At 50.5% G+C, this 25301-nt stretch overlaps 1 protein-coding gene across 3 annotated transcripts in view; it reads left to right on the top strand.

Moving 5' to 3' along the window:
* c11h8orf34 (chromosome 11 C8orf34 homolog) overlaps positions 1-25301 on the top strand; it is a 701484-nt gene that overhangs the window by 222223 nt on the left and 453960 nt on the right. For all 3 annotated transcript variants that reach the window (XM_072467615.1, XM_072467614.1, XM_072467616.1), the window contains exons 3-4: positions 1755-1886; positions 3946-4074. In XM_072467615.1, the coding sequence (XP_072323716.1) occupies positions 1755-1886; positions 3946-4074 (261 nt within the window). The remainder of the gene's footprint in view (positions 1-1754; positions 1887-3945; positions 4075-25301) is intronic.

Here is a 25301-nt window from a genome sequence, read left to right as displayed (position 1 = left end):
GCCCGTTTTATCTTGGATGGTGTCAAGCTTCTTGGTGTGGGCCAGACATCTAGGGGAGACCATTGCTCAAATGTCACATCGCAACAGAGATGGCAGTGGAGCGTAGAATTGAACTAAGGCTGGTAATGCACACACATTTGTAGATGTCAGAGAATTGTTTCAATTTTATGAACATTAACCTGGAATCAGATTGGCGGATGGGGGCATGATAGCAACATGTATGTGTTGATGGAGGAAGTGATGAACCAGAACTGGAAGCTGTCAGCGTACACATGATGGCTGACCCTGTACTCCGCGATAACATCCCCAAAAGATAACATAAATGATGAAGAGTAGAGGGAGTCAAGAATTACACCAAATGTGGAGATGGAAGGAGAAACTTTGGAGTTGAATTTGAGGTGAAAAATGGAGGTGAAGTAATGTGTATAGAGTGACTAATAGAAGTAGAATCAGGAGAGGGCAATGTCACCCTGGGCTGTGGAGAAAAGATACTTGGCGAGTGATTGAGAGTGGCAATGCAGAGAGTGCAAGTTTGCAGCAGCATTTAAAATGGCAAAAATATTCTGAACTGACCATTGGCAGGTTTCCTCATGATAGTGGGAATCCCTATGGGAATCCACCATGAATGTTTAATCATCACAGCGAATGGCTCAAGGTTGAGACACCTTCAGAGGGGCAGGTGGATACCTACCCCACGGAGTAGAACCTAACTTCATATATTCTGACGATATCTGATGTAAGGAAGGAGTTTTATAATGATATGTAGTTGGAATATTAAACAATTTGGGATACAACTGGGCCGTTAAATAATTTAATGCCAAAACCTCTGAGCATAATAAGCATGTGTAAACATTCACAGACTTATTTCATAAATGGCATTGTCACTTAGCTTAAAGCAAAATACCGTGGATACTGGAAATCTGAAATAAAACAGCAAACAGCAGGGCTGGTAGCATCTGTGGAGAGAGAAACAGAGGGCACGATTCAGCGGACTTGAGTTAAAGTTGGCATCGAAAAACATCCCGCTATTCACAGGACTTCTTTGTTTGTTTTGGCCTTGGAAAGATTCTGTCCACTGAGGCTGCACTTACAAGCATTTAGAGGGATTTCCTGCTGAAACTCGCCAGGCTCCTCACAGAGCGGGGTGCCACTTTGTCCGTCAGTCCCGATCTTTTCCCCCCCTTCCTTTCAACCGAATCCGCTAACCTTGGGGAGGCCTCCGGGCACCCTCCTCACCCTCACTCCACTTGGCAGCCCCCCACATGCCCTGGCTCGATCCCTGGCAGTGCCATTCTGGCGCCAAGGCACCCTGGGTACAGCTTGAGTGCTAGGCTGCCACCCTGCCCTGACCACCTGGGTATCTTCATTGGCCTGGAAGACCCTCCCCAAATTTGTGTGGACCACTACTAAATGGCGGCCTGGCGAGGTCTCCCACGTGTAGCTGGTGAGTTGTGGACATTGCGTGAATCCGGTGAACATATCACCCCCAGTGAGGACGAGATCCAGATCGCGATGTCAGAATCTTGTGAAACATTTTGAGTGTTGATCTCGCGAGGGGCCTATCAGGAGATTCAATGGCCTCGTCATGACACCAAGTCGGGCGTGACGAGGTTGCTGAATCATGCCCAGAGTTAATACTTTGACTCCCTAGAACTGTTTGTCATTAGTCTCAGTTTTTCCAGCATTTTCTATTTTTATTCACTTTGCTAGTTTCTAGTTTGTCCTTGTTGATTTAATGTTTGCTTTTCTTTCAGAAAACAAAGGGTCACGGCGTGATTGTAGAGGCTATGATAAACCATGGCTAACAAACGCCAAAAAACCTAAAAAGTCAAAGAGTGACCTTGCTGTCTCCAACATATCACCACCATCACCAGAATCAAAATCCCGTAAGCATGACTTTATTTAGCTGCACTTCCTTTCGGTTATTTACTTCATTTCAATGGTTAGTGCTGCACCTCTTGTGTCCTCTTGAAATGAAACCTGATATGCCTGTATTCCTAATATTGTGGGATGAATGGAATTCCATATAAAAATAGAAGTCCCTTGCTACTGGTTATTTAATACTTTCTTTTCTGGCTCTATTCCAGAACAATATAATGATGTGAGCTAGCTTGAATTTACCAACAATGCTATAAATACTGATAGTGAACCAAATAGTCTACATGCAAGCTGTTAATTAGACTCAAAATTGAATTGTATTGCTGATGTCTGAAAACTAGGGAAGAGGAGCTTCTGAAAATACTATTCCATCCAGCAGGCCAGTGTTATGGATAAAACAAATAAAATCCACATAGATAAAATAATGTACATGTGGTGAATGTAATGTTGTAGGGAAAAATCCCTTGTACCAGTGCAGTCAAGAGGCCGAGTCTCAAGGCAAGGTTCAAAGCATTGTTCTTTATTGTACAATTACTGAAGCCTTCAGGGAGACCCACGCAGCCAGCTCAGAAACAGTGGCTTGGTCCACGTTGCTCTCAACAATTACACATTCACTCTGGATTTTTATAGGAATCCAAATTCGAGCGGGAACATTTGCTCATACATAATAATTAAAGGGTAGTTTTGATTTAGATCTCTCAGACAGGTTTAAACTGAGGATATGCATCTTTGTCAATTTGCATCTGTATGGTGTGTGTCCGTGTTGATGAGATTATCTGTGCTCGCTCCGGTGTCCCTCCCTTGTCAATTTGCATCTGTATGGAGTGTGTTCGTGTTGATGAGATTATCTGTGCTTGCTCCGGTGTCCTTCCCTTCTTTAATGTGTTTCCCATTATCTCCCCGATGTGTCTCCTTAGCTAAATCGACCTCCGATGTCTGTGGCTGTGCTATGCTTTTGTTTCTGTGTTTGCTAGATGACGTGTTAATGTCATCTTTGTCCTGCTGTGTGTGTGGGGGATGCTAATCTAATCTATACATTTCTTTTATTCCTCCTATTCTGGTTTCTTTGCCTGCCTTGGCCATTTCATTAATATATTATTTCATTCTTTCATAAGTCTTTGCAATACAGTTGTGCCACATATCCCACTGCCAGGGTCTTGACTCGCAGATATCCCGATCTCCTGGCCATGGGGCTGTTTTAAGATGCAGCTTCGTGCTGTTGCTGGGCAGAACAAGTGTCTTCCATCAGTGCAGAAGGGGATTTAAACGAATGTCCATCCGGGTGTCCCCTTCTGCATTGTGGGCACATTATATCATAAACGGTGCCAATCAGTCCAATAAAACAGCCCAATAAATGCTAAACGGTGTCAATCAGTCCAATAAAACAGTTTCATAAATGAAGAATGTTTGATGAGATGAGATAAAAAATATGGTCTTGGAAAATGGCCTACTTCAGTAAATACAGTTAATTCACCAATTATGCGCTATGTTTGTAAATACAGTTAATTCACCAGTTATGTTCTATGTTATTAACCCTGGGGGTTTTATCTGTGGGCCATTGTATGGCTTCACCCACAGGGGGAGATGTTGGAGGATGTTGGAGCATGTACGGGCTCTGCCCATGGCCCCGCCCTGTTGAAGGAGTATAAGAGTAGCTGGCCTGTGGGACTGTCCTCAGTATGTACCGTCGCAGGCAGGCAAAGTTGATAGTTAATTAAAACCACTGTTTTACTCCGACACGAGTCCTTGAGTGAATTGATGGTCGCATCAGTACATAACCCTGTTAATGTAAATCAGAAATTAGTTTATCCTTTGAAAAGCATTCTCATCCAAATGTAAATATTTGCAAATTTCATGCAAATATATACAGTTCGATAAAATTAATTTCAAAGCTCATCTTTCCAATGGGGATTCATGTTCCAGATCATGCATTCTTTAGTTAAATTAGTTACTGGACAGTGTCAAATAAAGTTAACCCTCTATTCATGAAGAAAATATGCGCAGTGCCAGTGACATTCATGAAGAATAGTTGCTCACCTGAACTTACAATTTTCTTGATGTTTACAGTGCCAAGGTCAATAGAACATACTACATGGGACTGGCGAACAAAACCTGAAAGTCAGAACTTTGATGAACTGAATCACATCCTTCAGGAAAGCAAGAAATTAGGCAAGGCCCTGGAGAACCTTTCTCGTAGTGAGTATTATTTGTTATGCTTAGCATAGTGACAGGAAGTTTTACTCACCCCTTTTAAACAGGAGATCGCAATCATCCTATTGACATTTTACAAAATACTGCTACACGAGGCTGGAGCTTTATTTTCGTGCACTTAGGAACAACACATGTGATATTTTCAAGCTTTTCTGTGCCTGTGATCGAGTGAGGGGCAAAAGACTTTAGAATAACCCAGGAACAGGGGCAGACTACTTAGCCTCTTGAGCTCATTACAGCATGTGATAAGATCATGATTGTTCAATGACCTAACTCCATATTGGTTGATTGATTGATTGATTTATTGTCATATGTACATTAACAAATAGTGATTGGTTACAGTGCGGAACAAGGGCCAAACAAAGCAAATACATGAGCAAGAACAGCATAGGGCGTCGTGAATAGTGTTCTTACAGGGAGCAGATCACCCGCCTTTGCCGCATATCCCTTCATATCTTTGGTTAATAAATGTCAATCTCAGATTTAAGAATATCATTTGATCTAGAAACAGTTGCCATTGAGAGTTCCCAACTTCCACTGTTCTTGGTGTGTAGAAATGTTCCCTAATTTCGCTGCTGAAAGAGCTGGCTCTAATTTTTCTACAATGCCACCTAATCCGTGACTCTACAGCCAGTGAAAATAGTTTCGCTATATCTACCGTAACTGTTCCCCTTAATATCTTGAAAACATCTATCAAATCACTCCTTAACCATTTAACGTTCCCAAGGAATACAATTCAGTTTCAGTGATCTCTCCTCATACCTTAACCCTTCGAGCCCAAATACCGTTCCTGTAAATCTGTGCTGCTTTCCGAAGGCCATAATAGCCTTCCAAAAGTGTGTTGCCCAGGGCGGCCTCTGCTTCCCTGTATTATAGAGCCCCATTCCATCAGCTTTTTCGACTATTTTCTGCACTTGTTCATGACATTTTAATGATCAATGTACATGAACCCCAAGTCTCTTTGGTCCTCTACTATTTCCATAGAAGTACTCTCTTTTATCCATTTTAAGTCCGAAATGAATTACCCCACATGGTGCTTGTACTGAAATCCATTTGCCACAGTTTTGCCCATTCATGTAATTAATCAATATTTATTTGCAATGTCATGTTTCCACCTTTACTGCAACAACTGTGGTTCAGTGGCATAGTGGTTAGCCCTGCTATCTCACAATGCCAGAGACCCGGGTTCAATTCTGACCTTGGATGACTGTCTGTGGGGAGTTTGCAGGTTCTCCTCATGTCTGCGTGGGTTTCCATTGTGTGCTCCGGTTTCCTCCCACAGTCCAAAGATGTGCAGGTTAGGCGGATTGGCCATGTTAAATTTCCCCTTACTGTCCAGAGATGTGCAAGTTAGGTGGGGTTACGGGGATAGAGAGAGGGAGTGGGCTTTGCTAGAGTTCTCTTTTTAGAGGGTTGGTGTGGACTCGATGGGCCGAATGAGCTCCTTCTACATTGTAGGGATTCTATGATTCTGTCTTTGACAAATTTAGATGTTTGACTTTCTATCATATCATCTATGTCATTTAATCAAAGTGGTGAATACATGAGATCCTTGCAGGCACCACTAATCAGGAGTCTAGCAGGAGACGGCTCAGGGCACAGACCTCATTGCCAGCCACTCAGACAGTCACCATGTGCTGAGTACCAGAGTTTACTATGTCAATAGTTAAATGAAATAAAACAGCGTTGTACCATTTGCAACCGTGTTGGTTCGTCTGTGTCTCAGAGCACCCAACACTTCAGTGGTGATAATGACTAAGAAAGGTGCTGGCATTAAGAGATCAGATTGTGTTAATGGCAGAACAAAGGTATGCAGTGTGTCAAAGGGCTACTTGGAACAGGGGAAAGATGGCCTTAACGGGGTGGGGTGGGGAGACACAGTGGTGAACGAAAAACCATTTGATGGAAGAAATAAAAATAAATTGATAAAAATAAAAAATGGGGTGAAGGTGGAACAGTGTTCACAGAGGGCAGCACGGTAGCATGGTGGTTAGCACAATTGCTTCACAGCTCCAGGGTCCCAGGTTCGATTCCGGCTTGGGTCACTGCCTGTGCGGAGTCTGCACGTCCTCCCCGTGTGTGCGTGGGTTTCCTCCGGGTGCTCCGGTTTCCTCCCACAGTCCAAAGATGTGCAGGTTAGGTGGATTGGCCGTGATAAATTGCCCTTAGTGTCCAAAATTGCCCTTAGTGTTGGGTGGGGTTGTTGGGTTGTGGGGATGGGGTGGAGGTGTTGACCTTGGGTAGGGTGCTCTTTCCAAGAGCCGGTGCAGACTCGATGGGTCGGGTGGCCTCCTTCTGCACTGTAAATACTATGATCACATCTTGCCAATTAATGTTCCTGCCCATTATCCTGACTCTGATTCTTATCACTCAGTCCTAACCAGGAAGAAGATGCTATTCACCTTTAGCTTGGTTAGAGAACTTCAGCTTCACCTTTCCTTCTAGGCAGGAGGTTCAAGAGGATTACTCAAGGGAACCAATAATTTGTCATTTCTGAACCCTTCTCCATGTTGGGTTCTTCTCCTTTTATTATGTGCCTTCTGGTCTTGCAAGCAGTGATAGAAATCTTGAATGTTGTAAATTTAAGGAACAGATGCAGTGACTGACTAATGTTATGGGCAAGGCGTTTTCAGAACCCCAAAATGTATCATGGAGTTCAACCAACCTCTCCCTTTAATGGGTGTGTTGCTTTTCCTAGCACACAGCCTTTTTCCCTAGGTTGGAATTACAATTATGGACACGTGGGTTTTTAAACACAAAACACTGTTTATTCCATGAACTCATCTTAACATCTTAAAGAAACATTGGATCTCTTTACACCCCTTACTTCAAAGATAACTCAGAAAATATTGCAACACTAAATACTTCCTTTCCAAGAGACTTAACACCTTTAAGCAAAATCACATCAGGTTAAAGGCTTCACTATCAGAAGTTTAAATCACCGAAATGATCCAGAGATAGTCTTTCATGGGAGAGATCCAGCTCACTGCAAAACACCAACACATACACAAGCTGTTTTTAAACCTTGCAGCTCTCTGGAAACACACAGACACACTGTTTTTAAACTGAAACTAAAAACCTTCAAAATGGCTGACCTGACCTCAGCCACACCCACTCTCTGACATCACTGTTTTCTTCAAGGTACATTGCTTAAGCATCCATGTCTTAAAAGAACTCTCACATGACACCTCCCCCCAAGAAAAAAAAATAAACCATCAACTTCAAGATGGTTTCATTTTTCACTTTTGCACCATCCACTAAGAAATGTACACAGTAAATATAACTTTTCATTTAAAAAAAAACAACACATGCAAACAGGTATAATAATATAGTCCATTTTTCTTTGTTCTTCTTCCTCCAACCGAAAACCTTCTCGATTGACAGTCGTGCAGAGACAAAGGGCGAAATTCTCCCCCAACGGCGCGATGTCCGCCGACTGGCGGCAAACACGGCGCCAATCAGACGGGCATCGCGCCGGCCCAAAGGTGCGGAATGCTCCGCATCTTTGGCGGCCTAGCCCCAACATTGAGGGGCTAGGCCGACGCCGGAGGGATTTCCGCACCGCCAGCTGGCGGAAATGGCGTTTGTTGCCCCGCCAGCTGGCGCGGAAATGCGGCGCATGCGCGGGAGCGTCAGCGGCCGCTGACAGTTTCCCGGCGCATGCGCGGGAGCGTCAGCGGCCGCTGTCAGTTTCCCGCGCATGCGCAGTGGGGAGAGTCTCTTCCGCCTCCGCCATGGTGGAGGCCGTAGCGGAGGCGGAAGGGAAAGAGTGCCCCCACGGCACAGGCCCGCCCGCGGATCGGTGGGCCCCGATCGCGGGCCAGGCCACCGTGGGGGCACCCCCCGGGGTCAGATCGCCCCGCGCCCCCCCACAGAACCCCGGAGCCCGCCCACGCCGCCTGGTCCCAGGGACCAGGGACAGGCAATTTCTGGGTGGGACTTCGGCCCCGGAGAATCCAGCGGGGGGTCCCGCCAACCGGCGCGGCCCGATTCCCGCCCCTGCCCAATCTCCGGTACCGGAGACTTCGGCGGGGGCGGGGGCGGGATTCACGGCGGCCTACGGTCATTCTCCGACCCGGCGGGGGGTCGGAGAATGACGCCCATGGTCTCTGCACAATCCATCCATTCCTCTACTCGTTGGCATTTCTCTTTAGAATCAGATAATTTAGTTCAATCTGACTACAGAGCCCCTTGCAATTCTCCAATACAGGAACATTGATTACCACAGCTTTCAGGCAGTCAAATGCCTGTTGAAAGTCTGCTGTCCATTGAAGTTTTTTACATTTCTTCAGCAATTCCATCAGTGGAGTAATCACGCCACAAAACCTTTGCACAAAGGTTCGATCAAATTCATTCATGTTAAGAAATCGCATTATTTCCCTTTGTCTTGAGGATATCGGAAACTCCTCAAGGAAAGTGATTCGGATTCTCCAAATTCACTTTCGGCTAGGTTCATCACCAAACCCGCCTCCTGAAGTCGATCGAAGAACTCCATATGATGCTTTAAATGTTCTTTCCATGTCTGGAAGTTGTAAATAAAAGCAGATTGTCCCACTTTCTCCCTGCAATCCTTCAATGGTGGGACAGATAAGAGTCCGTTCTTGTAACTGCATTCACATTTCGATAGTTCACACACAACCGTTGGGTACCGTCTGGTTTAGGTACCATCACTATGAGTGAGCTCCATTGGCTGCAACCCATTTCAATTATGCCATTCTTTCGCATACTCTCAATCTCTCTGTTAACCTGTGCCAATTTTAAAGGATTAAGTCTACATGGATGTTGTTTGATAGGAACAGCATTTCCCGCATCTACATCATGTATAGCCATTTTAGTACTTCCCAATTTATCTCTACAAACTTGCCCATGTGATATTAATAACTCTTTCAGGTCAGTTTGTTTTTCCTCTGGAAGGTAACTTAATTCATCCCAATTTTTAAGAACATCCTCATTTTCCAATTTAATTTGAGGTATGTCAAATTCACAGTCATCTGGATTTGGTTCGTCACTTTGAGTTAGAATCATTAAAACCTCCTTTTTCTCTCCTTCCCTTTCAAAGTACCTTTTAAGCATATTCACATGACACACTCGGTGAGTCTTCCTTCTATCTGGTGCTTTTACCACATAATTCACCTCACTTAATTTCCTTTCAATCTGATACGGTCCATAAAACCTAGCTTTTAAAGGCTCCCCTACTACTGGTAACAACACTAAAACTTTATCCCCACTGGCAAAGCTACGAACTTTGGATTTCTTGTCCGCTACCCGTTTCATCACATTTTGTGCAACTTTCAAATGTTGTCTAGCCAATTCACCTGCTCTATTTAATCGTTCCCTAAAATTTGACACGTAATCCAATAGTGTAATTTCCGATTTCTCACCCACCAATTTTTCCTTAATCAATTTAAGTGGTCCTCTTACCTTACGAATGGGATTCCTTCATCCCAATTCTCTGGGTAATCTTGACAATACGCCCTCAACATTGTTTTTAATGATTGATGCCACCTTTCTAACGCTCCCTGCAATTCTGGATGATACGCAGTTGATTTAAATTGTTTTATTCCTAAGCTATCCATAACTTCTTTGAATAACTTTGAAGTAAAATTTGTTCCTTGATCCGATTGTATTTCTGTGGGTAGTCCATATCTAGTAAAGAATTTAAGTAACTCCTCCACAATCCTTTTAGCTGTAATATTACGTACTGGAATGGCCTCTGCAAACCTAGTAGACACATCCATTGCAGTCAAAAGATATTGATTCCCACTTTTTGTTTTAGGAAGCGGTCCTACACAATCGATTAGGATAAAAGGTTCCTCAAATGCTGGAATGGGTATTAAGGGCGCTGGTTTTATCGCTGCTTCAGGTTTCCCTATCACTTGACATGTGTGACATGATTGAGAAAATTTAACATCTTTATGTAGTCCAGGCCAATAAAAATGTTTCTGGATTTTAGCTTGAGTTTTCCTTATTCCCAAATGACCTCCCACTGGTACCTCATGTGCAACTCGCAACACCTCCTTTCTATACTCTACCGGCAATACTACTTGATGAACCTCTGCCCACTTTTCATCCACCTGCATATGTACAGGTCTCCGTTTTCTCATCAAGACATCATTTTTATGGTAATAACTCTCAGATTCCTCTTCCGTATATGCTTTCTGATATATCCGTTTTATTTCTACATCTTTCTGTTGTAACTCCGCCAATTTTCCTGAACTAAAAATATCCGCCTCATTTTCCACCTGTTCTTGTTCTACTCTCACATGACACTAACATGCAGCCCAACTTGTGCCATTAACTGGACATACAGCTAGTATGTGTCTCACTGAGAATCCTTAAGATTTTGTTGTGATAGTTTTAGATATGACAGTTGTGATTCAACCACCGCATTGCACCTGGCGTGAATCTGGGCAGGTCGAGTGAATAGCGGTAAATGGCAAAATCGAGATTCACGCTGGGTTTGATATCAGTTTGCAATTCACCTGACCAGCTCCCGATGGCGAGTTCCAGATCACGCCCAAAAATGGCGAGCATATCATTACCCTTACTTTGCATTCATTTAAAATTGATTTGGCGAGATTGAAGTCGAATACAGCGGCCTCTTGGGAATTAACCGACTCTCCAGCGAGAAATCATGTGGGTGTTGTTCAGTACTCTTTTCGAAAAATGTGAAGCTGGCGCAATGTCAACTGAGGGGAAGGGAGGAGGTGAGTAGCCATTTCCATTTTCTAGCATGCAACTCAAGGGCACCGGGCCTGCTGGCAGTGTTCCGGGAGGGGGTTGGGGGAGGAGTGGGTGTGCTGGTGGACCTCTCAGGGGGGTTAGGCTTGGTCTGGGGACTGAAACGTTCTAGGTCAGACGTTGCCCCTGGGCTGTGGGGAGGTGAGGGACTTTACGTCTGTGAGGCCTTCGAGCCATCTTTTAATATTGTGGAGACTCATAACAGGGGTAAGCTGTAGCCTGTGTTTACTGCTTGCTCCTGCTGGTGGGTGCAAATGCCTGGAGGCTGCTGTTGCTGTTTCCCTCCTTTTCTGTAGCTGGAAAAAAGGACAATTTTTGTAAGATACCTGGGAGCTGGATCACCGGGCTCAGAGGGATGTATGAGTCCAGAAAGCAATCCGGTTTGAAACAAGAAGACACTGCTGGACCTGGTGCGTGTCATTGTTCCAAATGGGCCACCTAGTGACACGGCTGAAGAAATATTTTTGCAGATTGCTGATGCTTTTGTTGCTGGTGGGGTGAGTGCTGCATGTAACTGGCAAGCCAAGACTGTTCAACTACACGTTGAAAGCCAGTGGAATATGTGGATGCCAGGATTTGATCCCGATGAGATTGGGCCATGTGGGGAAGGCCCTGCACAGCTGTAGCTCCTGGACGGAGAATGGCACTGATACGTGGAACAAGCAACACATTGATGTACAGGTCAATTTTATGACAAAGTTCTGGACATGATAACACATTCTCAGCCTTGTCCTCTGTTTTTGCTGAGGAAAGTGTGAGGGGTGATACCGTGTGTTTTGTTTTGTGAAAATGAGCTGATATAGTTTTGTATTGGCATCAATATGGAATGGGGATGTTTCATTGTTGTTTAATGGTTATTTTGATATGTGGAATGTTACTGTTGACCATTTAATAAACAAAATATTCTCAGGTGCTGCAGGTTGTGCTTCCCTCTTGGTCCTGCTGCTGGCTGAATATGCCTGAAGACCATTTGTTTGTTTGCTGCTGACTATTTTGCTTCTGTGGTCTTGAGTAAGGAAAGGGAGGATGCAAGATGACCTACTGCCAGCGCTGGAGAAGGGGAAGGGATGATTTTTCTCTCTTCTGGCATTCCTTGTGTCAGTTTGACTGTCCTGTGTGATTTGCCACTGTTGAGAGTCTGTTGCTGGGAGCTACAGATTGAGAGAGAGAGGCCATCGATCCGAATGCAGCTGTAGCTGCCTGGATGATGTGTTGTTTCGATTAAACAACTTGATGAAGGTGTTAAAGAAATGTTTTTGCAGATTGCAGGTAACTTGGTTGTACTGTTGATGGGCAGCATGGTAGCACAGTAGTTAGCACTGTTGCTTCGCAGGGTTCCAGGTTTCATTCCCGCTTGGGTCATTGTCTGTGCGGAATCTGCACGTTCTCCCCATGTCTGCGTGGGTTTCCTCCGGGTGCTCCGGTTTCCTCCCACAAGTGCCGAAAGACCTGCTTGTTAGGTGAAGTGGACATTCTGAATTCGTGCTGGAGTGTGGTGACTCGGGGATTTTCACAGTAACTTCATTGCAGTATTAATGTAAGCATATTTGTGACAATAAAGATTATTATTAATTATTATCAATATTTAAATGCCTGGAGGTAGTGTGTTTGTTTACTGCCACCCTTTTTGTTTCTCCATATTTTTGGGGTCCTGTGCGGATTGATACAGTGCGTTTAATTTTCTTTCTCCAAATGAACTGTTGCAGTTTTGTGTTTGTACTGATATTCTTTAGTGCAAAGGTACTTGCATGTATGGCAGGGTACCTTTTGCTTGTTGATTAATGGTTGTGTTTCATCTTTTTGTACACTGGTACCATTGATGTTTAATAAACAAAATCTTCTCAAGTGGCTGCAGGTTGTGTTTGCTGCTCGCTCCTGCTGGTAGCTACAAATGTCTGAAGGGGTTTGTTTGTTTGTTGCTGCCACTTTTGCTTCTGTGGCCTAGAGTAAGGAAAGGGAAGATGTAAGATGACCTACTCCCAGCGCTGGAGAAGGGGAAGTGGTGCTCTTACTCTTTTCTGGCGTGCTCTGTGTTGGTATGACTTTCCAGTTTGACTTTCCACTGTTGAGAAGCTACTGCTGTGAGCTGCGGTAGGGGAGAGAGAGGAGGATTGATTTGAATGAACGACTGGACAAAGGTGTTGAAGAAATGCTTTTGCAGCTTGCTGGTGACTTTATTGCACTGTTGACTGTTAATGTTTAATGCCTGGAGGCTGTGTGTTTGTTTGCTGATGCCTCTTCTGCTTCCGTGGCCTGGAATAAGGTAAGGGAGGATGTACGATGACCTGCTGTCAAAGCTGGAGAAAGGGAGGGGGTGCTATTTCTCTCTTCTGGCGTGTCGTGCATCGGTGTCACTTTCCACTGTTGAGAGTCTACTGTTGGGAGCTGCGGAGGGGCAGAGAGTGGCAGATTGATCAAACAAGCAACTGATTCAAGTGTTGAAGAAATGCTTTTGCAGTTTGCTGGTGACTTTATTGTACTGTTGACTGTTTAACGTTTAATGCCTGGAGGCTGTGTGTTGTCTGCCGATGACTCTTTTGCTTCCGTAGCCTGGAATAAGGTAAGGGATGTACGATGACCTGCTGTTAATTGTGACCAAAGGGTAAGTGTGTGGATCATGGGAGCGCACCAGAGCAAGGCCTCCCTAGTGTTCCCGGCAGAGATCTGGGATCTGGGGCGAAATTCTCTGTTATCGGCGCAAAGTCCGCCGACCGGCGGCAAAAAGGGCGCAAATCCCACTTGCATCACGCCGCCAAAAATGTCGCAAAGTCTCCGGCCCGGAATGGGCTAGCAGTGACGTGACGCTATCCGCGCTGGCTCATGCCGTGCGGCGTCATACACGCCGTGCGGGTGACGGCTCATTAAGGACGCGCTGCTCCCCCCACCCGACCAGAACACCCGACCGGATGGCCGCCCGCCGCTTAGCCCCGAGGTTCCAGCCTCGTGACATTGAGGCGCTCCTGGACGCAGTGGAGCAGAGGAGGGAGGCCCTGTATCCCGGGCACGGCCGCAGAGTTGCCCCACGCCACAGCCGGCGTCTGTGGAGGGCGATGGCAGAGGCCGTCACCGCTGTGGCCCTGACATCACGGACAGGCACCCAGTGCCACAAGAAGATGAACAACCTCGTCAGAGCAGCCAGGGTGAGCCTCCCTCCCCTGCCTGATATCCATATCCCCCATATCCCCCCTCCCCCATATCCCCCTTATCCCCCCTCCACTATATCCCCCTCCCCCATATCACCTGATCACTGCCTGTGTGTCTAACCATGCATGCTTCATTGTGTATCGCAGGAGCAAACGTCGAGGCACCCATCCCCGCAGATGCAGACCGCCCGCATGATGCCCCTCGGAGACCACGGGGGACGGAGAGACCCGGACCCTCTGGCATGCGACGCCCGCAGGATGCCCCTCGGAGACCACGGGGGACGGAGAGACCCGGACCCTCTGGCATGCGACGCCCGCAGGATGCCCCTCGGAGACCACGGGGGACGGAGAGACCCGGACCCTCTGGCATGCGACGCCCGCAGGATGCCCCTCGGAGACCACTGGAGATGGAGAGACCCGGACCCTCTGGCATGCGACGCCCGCAGGATGCCCCTCGGAGACCACTGGAGATGGAGAGACCTGGAGCAACAGGGAGATGACGCCCCCGTCTCGTGCGGGTGCGACGACGCAGGCGTGTGCCACCCAGCGACGAGAGGGGCAGCCACAGGCCCCCGTCACAGCCGAGCCACGAAACCACTACCCAGGACACCACTACCTCGGACACCACTACCCAGGAAACTGAAATACAGGACAGTGACACAGATTGGATGGGCGGAGACGAACTGCCACCCCAAAGTGCCATGGACTCAGAGTGGGAAGATGCGCACGACACAACGCCACTGCTGTCACCAACACCCTCCACCATCGCAGAGACGCGCACCTCGGTTGGGCACTTTAGTGATGAGGCGTCTGGTACACTCACTGGTGCGCACAACACAGCCGTCCTGGTACAGCAGGTGGAGGTAGGAGCAGCAGAGGGGCCGGGCGGTCGGAGGGCAGCCCAGCCCGAGCGAACATCTGCCGCCCAGATGGATCCTGGGTTCCTGGAGTTACCACACCCACATATAGATCCGATGCAACCATCGAACCAGAGACGAGCAAAGAGGGTGACGGCTGGCTTGCGGCGGCTGCAGTCGCAGGTGGAGGAGTCCACCCGTGTCCAGGAGCTGGGAGTGGTGCCGGTCATGCGTGCCACCCAGGCCGACACCGCATGGGTGGCGTCCGCGGTGGAGGCAATGGGTGCGACGGTGTCAGACATGGGGAACGGTTTGCGAGGCCTGGGGCTTTCCGTGCAGGCGGCGTCTGTGGCCCAGGACATGGCTGCCCTCTCACAGGAGGCCATGAGCCAGCGCCAGCGGCAGATGGCAGAGGCGCTCAACGCCATGGCCCAGTCTCAACAGTCCATAGCCCAGTCTCTGCAGGCCATGACCCAGTCTCAGCAGGCCATGGCTCAGTCTCAGCAGGCCATCGCTGAGGGCATCGGCGCCATTGCCCATGTGCGAGCTGGCGTCGCACAGTCACAGGCAGGGTTTGCCAATCCCCTGAGCTCCATGGCTGCAAACCTGCAGATCCCTGTCGATACCAGCACGGGCCTCCAGGACTGGCAGCGCCAGATGTCGGGGGGGCGTCGGATGGCCAGTCCGTTCGCATCCCCCACCCATGGAGAGGCCTGGGGGCCATCGGGCACCCCGAGGGAGGTGGAGGTGCTGTGGTTCGTCCCGGGTCCCCCTGTAGGGGAGGTCCCGGAACACCGCGACACCTCGGACTCCCCCCCCTTCCGTCCCAGGTGCATCGGGTGGGCAACGGGCAGGACAGGCTGGCAGCTCGCCATCCCAGCCGCCCAGGCCGCAGCCTGGCCCATCTAGGCCAGGACGCCCCAGGAAACGGCCTCCAAAGGGATCCTGTGTCAGAGGGCAGGAATCATAGGAGTCCACCTCCAGTTCTGCTGTACCGTCTGGGGAACCACGTAGATGTAGTCATAGGGTCCGTAAGGCCAAACAATTAGACACTGAGTAAGTTGGCACGGGTGCAGGGCACAGATGAGTTTTAGGGGCTAGGGCACGTGCATGAACTCCTTTGGTTATTAAAGTCAATGTTACACCTACAGAAGCTGCCTTTGTGCTCTGTCCAAAGCATGCGGGGTTGTCATGTATGTTGAGCGCAAGTGTGTGTGTGAGGGGTGGTCTTCCCTCAGCAGGTGAGTCTGCCCCCTTCCCCCTGGGCCGCCATCAACATCCCCCCGGGCAGAGAATGGGACCGTGCGCTGCAGTGTCACAGCCGCATGCAGGGATGGTCCGGGTGGATGGTGGTACTGTGGCAATGGGTCAGACATAGTCCAACGATGTGGAGCCAGGAGCTCATCGCAGGGCGGGTTGTCATCATCCTCCATGGCCTGCAATAGACACGCGTCCACCGGCAACTGTGTGTGCATGCGGGTGGGGTGGTTGGGGAGGGGGGTGAGGGTGCTGGGTGGGTGGATGGGTGGGGGGTGTAGGTGGTCGGCTGTTGCCATGGTGTGCGGTCTGTGGCCATACTACCCGATTCCCACGCCCATCTAGTCAGTGAAGCGGGCGGCTATCAGCCTGTCCCGTGCCCGCTGGCCCAGCCGGTAACGGTGGACAGCCATCCGCCCGTGTCTAGCCCGTCTGCCCTGACCATTGCCCCCATCCCCCTCATCTGGGAGGACTGCGCCTCTTCCTGCTGCTCCTCCACTCCGCCCTCCTCTGCCTGCGGCACATCGCCCCTCTGCTGGGCTATATTGTGCAGGACGCAGCACACCACAATGATGCGGCCGACCCTATCTGACCGATACTGGAGGGCGCCCCCAGAGAGGTCCAGGCACCTGAAACGCATCTTCAGCACGCCAAAGCACCTCTCTATCACTCCCCTTGTCGCTACATGGGCATTATTGTAGCGGTTCTCCGCCTCATTGCGTGGCCTCCGTACAGGCGTCATCAGCCACGATCGCAATGGGTAGCCCCTGTCGCCCAGCAACCAGCCCCTCAGCTGGGGATGACGTCCCTCGTACATGCTGGTGATGTATGACCGCGACAACACGTATGAGTCGTGTACATTGCCCGGGTAACGGGCGCAGACGTGCAGGATCATCATGCGGTGGTCGCAGACCACCTGTATGTTCATCGAATAGGTCCCCTTCCTATTAGTGAACACGGCCCTGTTATCTGCAGGTGGCCGCACGGCGACGTGCATCCCATGAATCGCGCCCTGGACCATGGGGAATCCGGCCACGGCAGAGAAGCCCACGGCCCGGGCATCTTGGCTGGCCCAGTCCACAGGGAAGCGGATGTAGCGGTGCGCCATGGCATATAGGGCGTCTGTCACTGCCCGGATGCACCGGTGCACCAATGTCTGCGATATGCCGGACAGGTCCCCACTCGGTGCCTGGAATGACCCCGTTGCATAAAAGTTCAGGGCCACCGTAACCTTGACGGACACGGGGAGAGTGTGTCCCCTGCCAGTGCCACGCGGTGACAGGTGCGCCAGCAGGTGGCAGATGTGTGCCACTGTTTCTCAGCTCATCCGGAGTCTCCTCCTGCATTCCAGGTCCGTGAGGTCCTGGTATGACTGCCGGGGCCGGTACACATGGGGCGCCCTCAGGTGCCTCCGTTGCCGTGGGGCCGGGACGTCCTCCTCCCCCTCCTCATCCTGTCGGTCAGGTGTCCCTCCAGCCTGGGCGGCTGCCGCCTGCCCCTCTGCGGCAGCCAGCGCCGCCTCTCTGGCACACTCCTCCTCATCCAGGGCAACATGGACATTAGCGGCTGCCGCCACGGCGGCCAACATCGCTGGCTGATTGGAAAACATGACGGCCTGGGAGGGGGGAGTGGGGGCTGGCGTGGGGGGGGGGGGGGGGAACGACGGCATGTCATCATTGCCCATACCCCCTCCTCCCCCCAGCCAGGTGGCATGGACCGCATGGGTCCGACTGTTGTAGGCTGGCACCTGGCCAGGTGGACCAACTCACTTGCCCCCCCCCCCCCACGCCACTCCCCGGCACGGACCCCGTCCCCCCATCCCCCTCCCCGGCACGGACCCCCCCCATCCCCCTCCCCGGCACGGACCCCATCCCCGGCACGGACCCCATCCTCATCCCCGGCACGGACCCCATCCTCCTCCCCGGCACGGACCCCATCCTCCTCCCCGGCATGGACCCCATCCCCCTCCCCGGCACGGACCCCATCGCCCTCCCCGGCACGGACCCCATCCCCCTCCCCGCCACAGACCCCCCCCCCCCCCACATCCCCCTCCCGGCACGGACCACATCCTCCTCCCCGGCACTCACGCCCCCTCCCGTCACTCCCCCGGAGCCCACCCACTCTAACCACCCCCCCCCCCCGCCGCACACACACACACAAAACCCTACACACACCTCTCCCCCACACATTCAGACTGCGGCCACGCCATTGCCTCTCCAGCGGCCAACCCCCCAGGCCGTCACCCACCTCCACGCTGGTCGGCGTAAACCTTGAGCACTGGTTGACGCCGATTGAAAGGTGGTTTGATTTACGCCGACGTGACCCATCATCACTTCGGCGGGACTTCGGCCCATCCGGACGGGAGGATATCGGCAGCCCCAAAATCCATTGCCTTGCGCCCACCCGTGCCATTCTCCGGGGTGTGCGGCGCCATTGACGCCCCGCCGACTTTTCTCCCTTTGGACACATCGGCGGGCGGCGGGAACGGAATTCACGGCGGCCAACGGCCATTCTCCAACCCGCTGGGGGGGTCAGAGAATCTCGCCCCTGGTGTCTGGGACCCAGGGTCTCCTGCTGTGGCAAGGGTTTGCCAGAAATTTGGTCAAATCACATTAATCATGATGTAGGCTGGAGGCAGCACCCCATGAGCAGTGGGCCGCCCCACAACCCGAATACCTGGCCGCCCATCAGGCCAAGTAGGAACCCAGAGGGGTAGGCCAGTGCCCAAGGTGTCCGGTGTCATTGGTCTTTTGATGAGATGATGGACAGCATGTGTTGCAGGAGACACCGTCTCAACAAAGAGACAGTGCGGCACCTGTGCCACGTCTACGTGGACATGGCACCCTGTGGAGGAGGAGGACACCTACTTCCAGTGAGCATGAAGGTCACCGCAGCCCTGAACATCTATGCAACCAGATCATTCCAGGGCTCGAGTGGGACCTGTGCACCATTTCTCATGCTACATCCCACAGGTGCATCCGGGAGGTCATGGATGCCCTGTATTCCTGGGCATCATATTATATCACTTTCAACCTGGTCCAAGCCGACCAGGATGCCCGGGCAGCAAGACTCTCCACCCTCACCAGGATGCCCCAGGTCCAGGGGGCAATAGATGGCACACATGACGCCTTGCACACACCGGGGCATCATGGAGTGCCTTTCATCAACAGGAAAGGGTTTCCACTCTCTGAATGTCCAAATGTGTATGACCACCACCTCCGTATCATGCATGTGTGTGCCCTCTACCTGGGGAGTGTGCATGGCAGCTACCTGCTGGAACACTCTGAGATCTCCAGTGTCTTCGAGGACCACCCCAAGATAACGGGTTGGCTCTTGGGAGATGACGGGTAACCACTGAGGCTGAAGACACCGGTACGAAAGCCTGAGACCAAGTGGAGACCCGATATAATGAGGCCCATGTTGCCACCCGTGCTGTCATTGAACAGTGCATCGGACTGCTCAAACTGCAGTTCCAATGCCTGGACCACTCTGACGGTGCCCTGCAGTATACCCTAGAGGGTCTCCCACTTGGTGGTGATCTGCTGTGCCATCCACAGCCTGGAACAACAGCGGTCGACATGCTGGAGGAGGAGCAGGAAGGACATGCAGCCTCATCTGAGGAGGAGTGGACCTGGAGGGGCTGGAGAACAAGCCCGGGGAGGAGCTGCAGGAAGTACCAGAGGATGGAGGCCAGGTGGCGGCAAAGGTCTGGCACGCCCGGAGGATTAGGGAGGCCTTCATCCACATCAGATTTACGCAGGAAGAAGCGATGTCTGTCAGCTCAATCCCTCCTTCCCATTTTTCTCCTTTTCCCCCCACATTTCCCTCCTTCCCCCAACCCCCCCCCCCAAAACCCTCTCCTCCCATTTCCCTCCTTCTCGCCAATTCCCCACTCCCCCATTTCCCTCCCTCCCCATCACACCATCCCTTACCCAACCACCCTGATCGATCCTCCAAGGGTCTGTGTAACATCACTCCAGGGTGATGGACCTGTGTCTCCACTGTCAGCATGTCAGTATACAAGGCAGAAGAGTGATCATAGCTCACTGTGAGGAAAGCTCATGTGCTACTCAGTTTATGCCAAGTTCTGCCTCCTGTCTTTGTGCTGACAGTGTGCTCACACTATCCACTGAATGAGGGTCTGCATTGGGAGTGTTTGATCTTGGGCCTCCATGCCCGAGGCGGGGGGGGGGGGGGGGGGGGGGGGGGGGGGGTGGACTGGAAGGCATCAGGGGGCAGGGGTGCAGACAGGCCCGCTGTGAAAATTAATATGACAGAGGCTTCACGTGTATCAGGTGTTGCCAGTTTTAATAGTGAACTAATGACATTTTCATTCCCCCTGCTACCGATAGTGAGTACCACTCCCCCCTCCCCCACCACCACCACTGTGCCCACTCAGTGTTGCTCAATGTTCTTGATCTTTTGTGGTCTACTGCTACATCTAGGTGTGTTCCCAGGATGCATATCAGAGGTTGAGACAGCCTGCTGCTTTTTGGGCCCTGTGGTCTTTGATGTCCTTGGCAGACATCTTCTGGCGGGCCTGGAGCCGATAGCCCCGGCTGACATATCGGTGTCACTGGAGTCACTGTGCTACTCTGTTCTGCCCACTGCCCTTGAGATGTGCCGGTGTAAGGAGGGGGGCGGGATTCAGGAGAACTGGAGACCACTGTCATCTCCTTGGTGAAAGGGCCCGGGTTGGCTTCCAGCATTTCCTCTCCCAGACGGTGCCTGTATGGCCCTGGCGTCTCGATGGGGTGGAGGGGTTGCTGGAATGAGCTCCAAAGGCCTCTGAGTCATTTGGCTTTGCCAGCCCTGCTGGCTCCCCATTGTCTGCACCCATGGTGTCGACGACCTCAGCGATGCTTCTCTGTTATTGGGCCACCTCTGGAGTGCTTCGGCAATGTCTATCTGTGTCTGGGACATGTCCCTCAGTGACTGGGACATGATGTTGAGGCCCTCAATCATGGTCATTGCAAACTGAACCATACCTTGTACATCATCACTTCAGGCGCCGCAGTCATCACACTAGCAATGTTGACCTCGGTGCCGCGCATGGTTAGCAACATCTCCTGCGACCAAAGCCTTTGGGACTCCTCCAATCGACTATGCAGTTGCTGGAATATATCTGACATCCCCTCCTGAATGTTATGGCTGTGTCCTGTCATCTGCATCAGCTCTGGGATAACCTGTCCAGAGCCTCGTTTGGGACCCAGCTAAGTGCTGGAATCCAGCAGACCTCTGACTGTGGCCTGCATTGGATGTTCCTGCCTCCACCTGATGTGCATCAGCAACTGTGTGGTGCTCACCAGATTGTGCTCACAAGCCTGTCCGCTGATGTCGCCCTCCAAGGTGTGTGTCTCTGCATTGGTGGAAGGTAGAGTGATAGGTGTGACACCCGTTGCTCATAGAGGGTGAGGGTTCAGATCTCTGGGTTTCCTCCCTCCTGCCTTGGCCCTTTTCCGTCTATTATGGGTTATTTTCTCCTGTGGGGACAAAGAGCGGGCATTGTGAGCTGCACACTTGATGCATCATGGGGTCGACAGCAGGTGGCATGTGTGGGCACTGCACCTGGATATGAAGGGATTGTGCTGGTGGGTGCCAGCGATGTGGAGGAACAAGCACTAAGATTGGTGTAGGGAGGGTGTGAGCCAGTGATTCGTGGGTGAGGGATTTGGATTTGGATTTGGATTTTGTTTATTGTCACGTGTGCCAAGGTACAGTGAAAAGTGAAAAGAGGGTCGTTTAGGAGTCTGGTAACAGCGGGGAAGAAGCTGTTTTTGAGTCTATTCATGCGTGTTCTCAGACTTTTGTATCGTCAGCAAACTTGTAGATGGAGTTGGAACCAAATTTTGCCACGCAGTCATGTCTGTACAGGGAATATAGTAGGGGGCTAAATACGCAGCCTTGCAGGGCCCCAGTATTGAGTACTATTGTGGAGGAGGTGCTGTTGCTTATTCTTACTGATTGTGGTCTGTGGGTTAGAAAGTCAAGGATCCAGTTGCAGGGTGAGGAGTCAAGTCCTAGGTTTTGGAGCTTTGATAAGAGCTTGACTGGGATTATGGTGTTGAAGGCAGAGCTGTAGTCAATAAATAGGAGTCTGAGGTAGGAGTCCTTGTTGTCGAGATGCTCTAGGGATGAGTGTAGGGCCAGGGAGATTGCGTTTGCTGTGGACCGGTTGCAGGGGTATGCGAATTGCAGTGGATCAGGGCGTTCTGGGAGAATGGAGGTGATACGCTTCATGGCCAACCTCTCGAAGCGCTTCATTACGACTGAAGTCAGGGCCACCGGACGGTTGAGGCACGTTGCCTGTTTTTTCTTTGACACCGGTATGAGTGGTCTTCTTGAAGCAGATGGGGATCTCGGAGCGGAGTAAGGACAGGTTAAAGATGTCTGCGAACACATCTGCCAGCTGGTCTGCGCAGGCTCTGAGTGCACGACCAGGGATCCCGTCTGGACCCGTCGCCTTCCGAGGGTTCACTTTCAGGAAAGCCGATCTGACTTCGGAAGCTGTGATGGTGGGTATGGGTATGTTATGGGCTGCTGGAGCAGTTGACAGCGGATCGTTGGTTTCCTGCTCGAACCGAGCATAGAATGCATTGAGTTCATCGGGGAGGGGTTCACTGCTCCCGGAGATACTGATCGGCATCGCTTTGTAGCCTGTTACGTTGTTCAGGCCTTGCCACAATCGCTGAGAGTCTGTAACAACGCTAGTCTGTGACTCTAGCTTGGTCTGATATTCTCTCTTGACATCTCGGATGTCTTTGCGGAGGTCGTACCTGGATTTCTTGTATAGATCAGGGTCGCCTGACTTGAACGCCTCAGACCTGTCCTTCAGTAGGGAGTCAATCTCATGATTGAGCCATGGTTTCCGGTTTGGGAACATATGTACTGCTTTCTTTGGTACGCAGTTGTCCACACGTTTGCTGATGAAGTCTGTGACGGTGGTGGCATACTCATTTAAGTTGGTCGCTGAGTTCTTAAATATGGACCAGTCCAATGTCTCCAAGCAGTCACGTACGAGCTCTTCTGTTTATTCGGACCAGCACTGCACGACCTTCTTGGCTGGATTCTCCCGCTTGAGTTTCTGCTTGTATGCCGGGAGAAGGAGCACCGTCTTATGGTCTGATTTTCCAAAGTGCGGTCGGGGGATGAACTGTAGGTGCCCTTGATTTTTGAGTAGCAGTGGTCAAGAGTGTTGTCGCCCTTGGTGGGACAGGAGATGTGCTGGTGGAAGTTTGGCAGAACACTCTTGAGGTTGGCCTAGTTGAAGTCCCCGGCCATGATGAACAAGGCCTCCGGGTGTTCTGTTTCGTAGTTGTTTATAACTGTACAGTTCGTCCAGCGCCTTCTTCACTTCTGTCTGGGGTGGTGTTATGGGCCAGGGTTTAGAGAACCCCAAAGTGTATCATGGCGTTCACCTGACCCACAACTTTTAATAGATTGTGGTATGGGGAGCACACGGCCCACTCTACAGGTGTGGTACAGCAGAAATGGAAAAGTATTTTGTAAAGCAAAATAATGTTTATTCTATGAACTCAAGTTAACCTTTTTAAAACAACCAATGAACATCTTAGCAACCATCAATTCAAATACAACCCTCAAAGAATACAACACTAAGTAATGCTTACGCTGTCCTTTTAACATCCAGAAGACTTTAAAAAAACATAACCTTTAACAGAAGCACATCAGGTTAATGTCACTTTCTGAATTCACCAAATGATCAAGAAATAGTCTTTTCATGGCAGAGAGAACAACAGTACACCTGCTTTGTCTGGCTACAGCTCCAACACTGAAAACGAAACTAAAACACACCCTGCAGCAAACAGCCTAAAACGAAAGTAAAAAAGCTGACAGCCCAGCTCCACCCACTCTCTGACATCACTGCAGTAATAAACACCCATTTTTTAAAGGTACTCTCACTACAGTTATTTATATACACACCCATTTATAAACATCCATTTCTTAAAGATACTCTCACATGACAGTGGAATGTAGACTGCTGTGATAATGGCTGAAGTGAACTCACGTGGAAGATAGCATGGGCGGCACTTCAGGGGCAGGTATTCCAGGTCCGGAGAGCAGTAGGTGCCCTGGGTCGCCACATTCAAGCACCAGGAGGAGTTGATGAGGCGGCAAACCCCTCCACCCTTCGCTTTGCCTGATGACCTGGTGTGGTCCGCCCAATGAATTGAGAAGCCTTCAGGTTGTATGGCAAAGTCCGGTGAGGCGGGGGTGAGCCATGTCTCTGTGAAACAGAGCATACAGCAGTCTCTTACTTCCCTCTGAGAGATAAGTCTAGTGTTAAGTTCATCCAGCTTGTTTTCGATCGCTTGTACGTTTGCCAGGAGTATGCTGGGGAGAGGGGTCTTGAAACCGCGTTGCTTCAGTCTCACCTGCAGACCGCCGGGTTGGGGTCTTGAGTTGGGGTTTGGGAATTTGAGGGGGGGCAGGCTGAGCTGATGCCAGGAGAGAGGAGGTAACTTACTTTTGCAGTTCGGTGGAACTTGTTGGTCTTCTTCCGATTGCGCTCCTCCTGGTCATGCTACCCACACTGACACCGCTGCCACTGCCTCCCAGGTGCCATTGCTGACCCTACTGCTGGACATCCAACCCCCTCAGCGTGACAGGGTGTCCCATCATGAAAAGGTTGGCCAGGTCGGCATCACCAAAGCAAGAAGCAGGTCTACGCATTTCCATGCTTGTATGCTGACTGGAAGTGAGTGGTCAGGGAGCACTTGTTAGCGATGAGACGCTGAGGCGCCAGTCTGGTGAATCATACGTACTGAGAGACAGCCAGTAATGGCGAGACTCACGTGAGGGCTCATTTTTGGCACTAAATGCCATTGAATATGGGCCGCAATCTCACCAATGCGGCCATTGTGGAACACCCCACCAAATTCACCCAAAATGACAGAAATGTTTCTGTCGAGAATCGCGCCCGACAGTTTTAGATATAGGTCTGAGCCTATAAATGTGCCATGCTCTGCATACTGTGCAATGAATGGGCTGAGAAAGATGACTAGCCACAGGTTAAACCTTTGAAGAATATTAAATGTATCCCTTTGTTCCAGGGAAGTCCAGGAATAATCGAACACCAGAAACTCTTTCCTTTAACCTGGCCCAACTGCGTTCCAAATGCTGATACCAGCAGCATAGAGCATATGTTTGTCTAAGTGTCTATTTATGTCAGTGACCTTTAAACCATAGTCGTGCT

This window comes from Scyliorhinus torazame, chromosome 11, assembly GCF_047496885.1.
Source record: "Scyliorhinus torazame isolate Kashiwa2021f chromosome 11, sScyTor2.1, whole genome shotgun sequence".
Lineage (NCBI taxonomy): Eukaryota > Metazoa > Chordata > Chondrichthyes > Carcharhiniformes > Scyliorhinidae > Scyliorhinus > Scyliorhinus torazame.
Note: the sequence above shows the minus strand (reverse complement) of the source record. Positions and strands in the feature narration are given on the sequence as shown.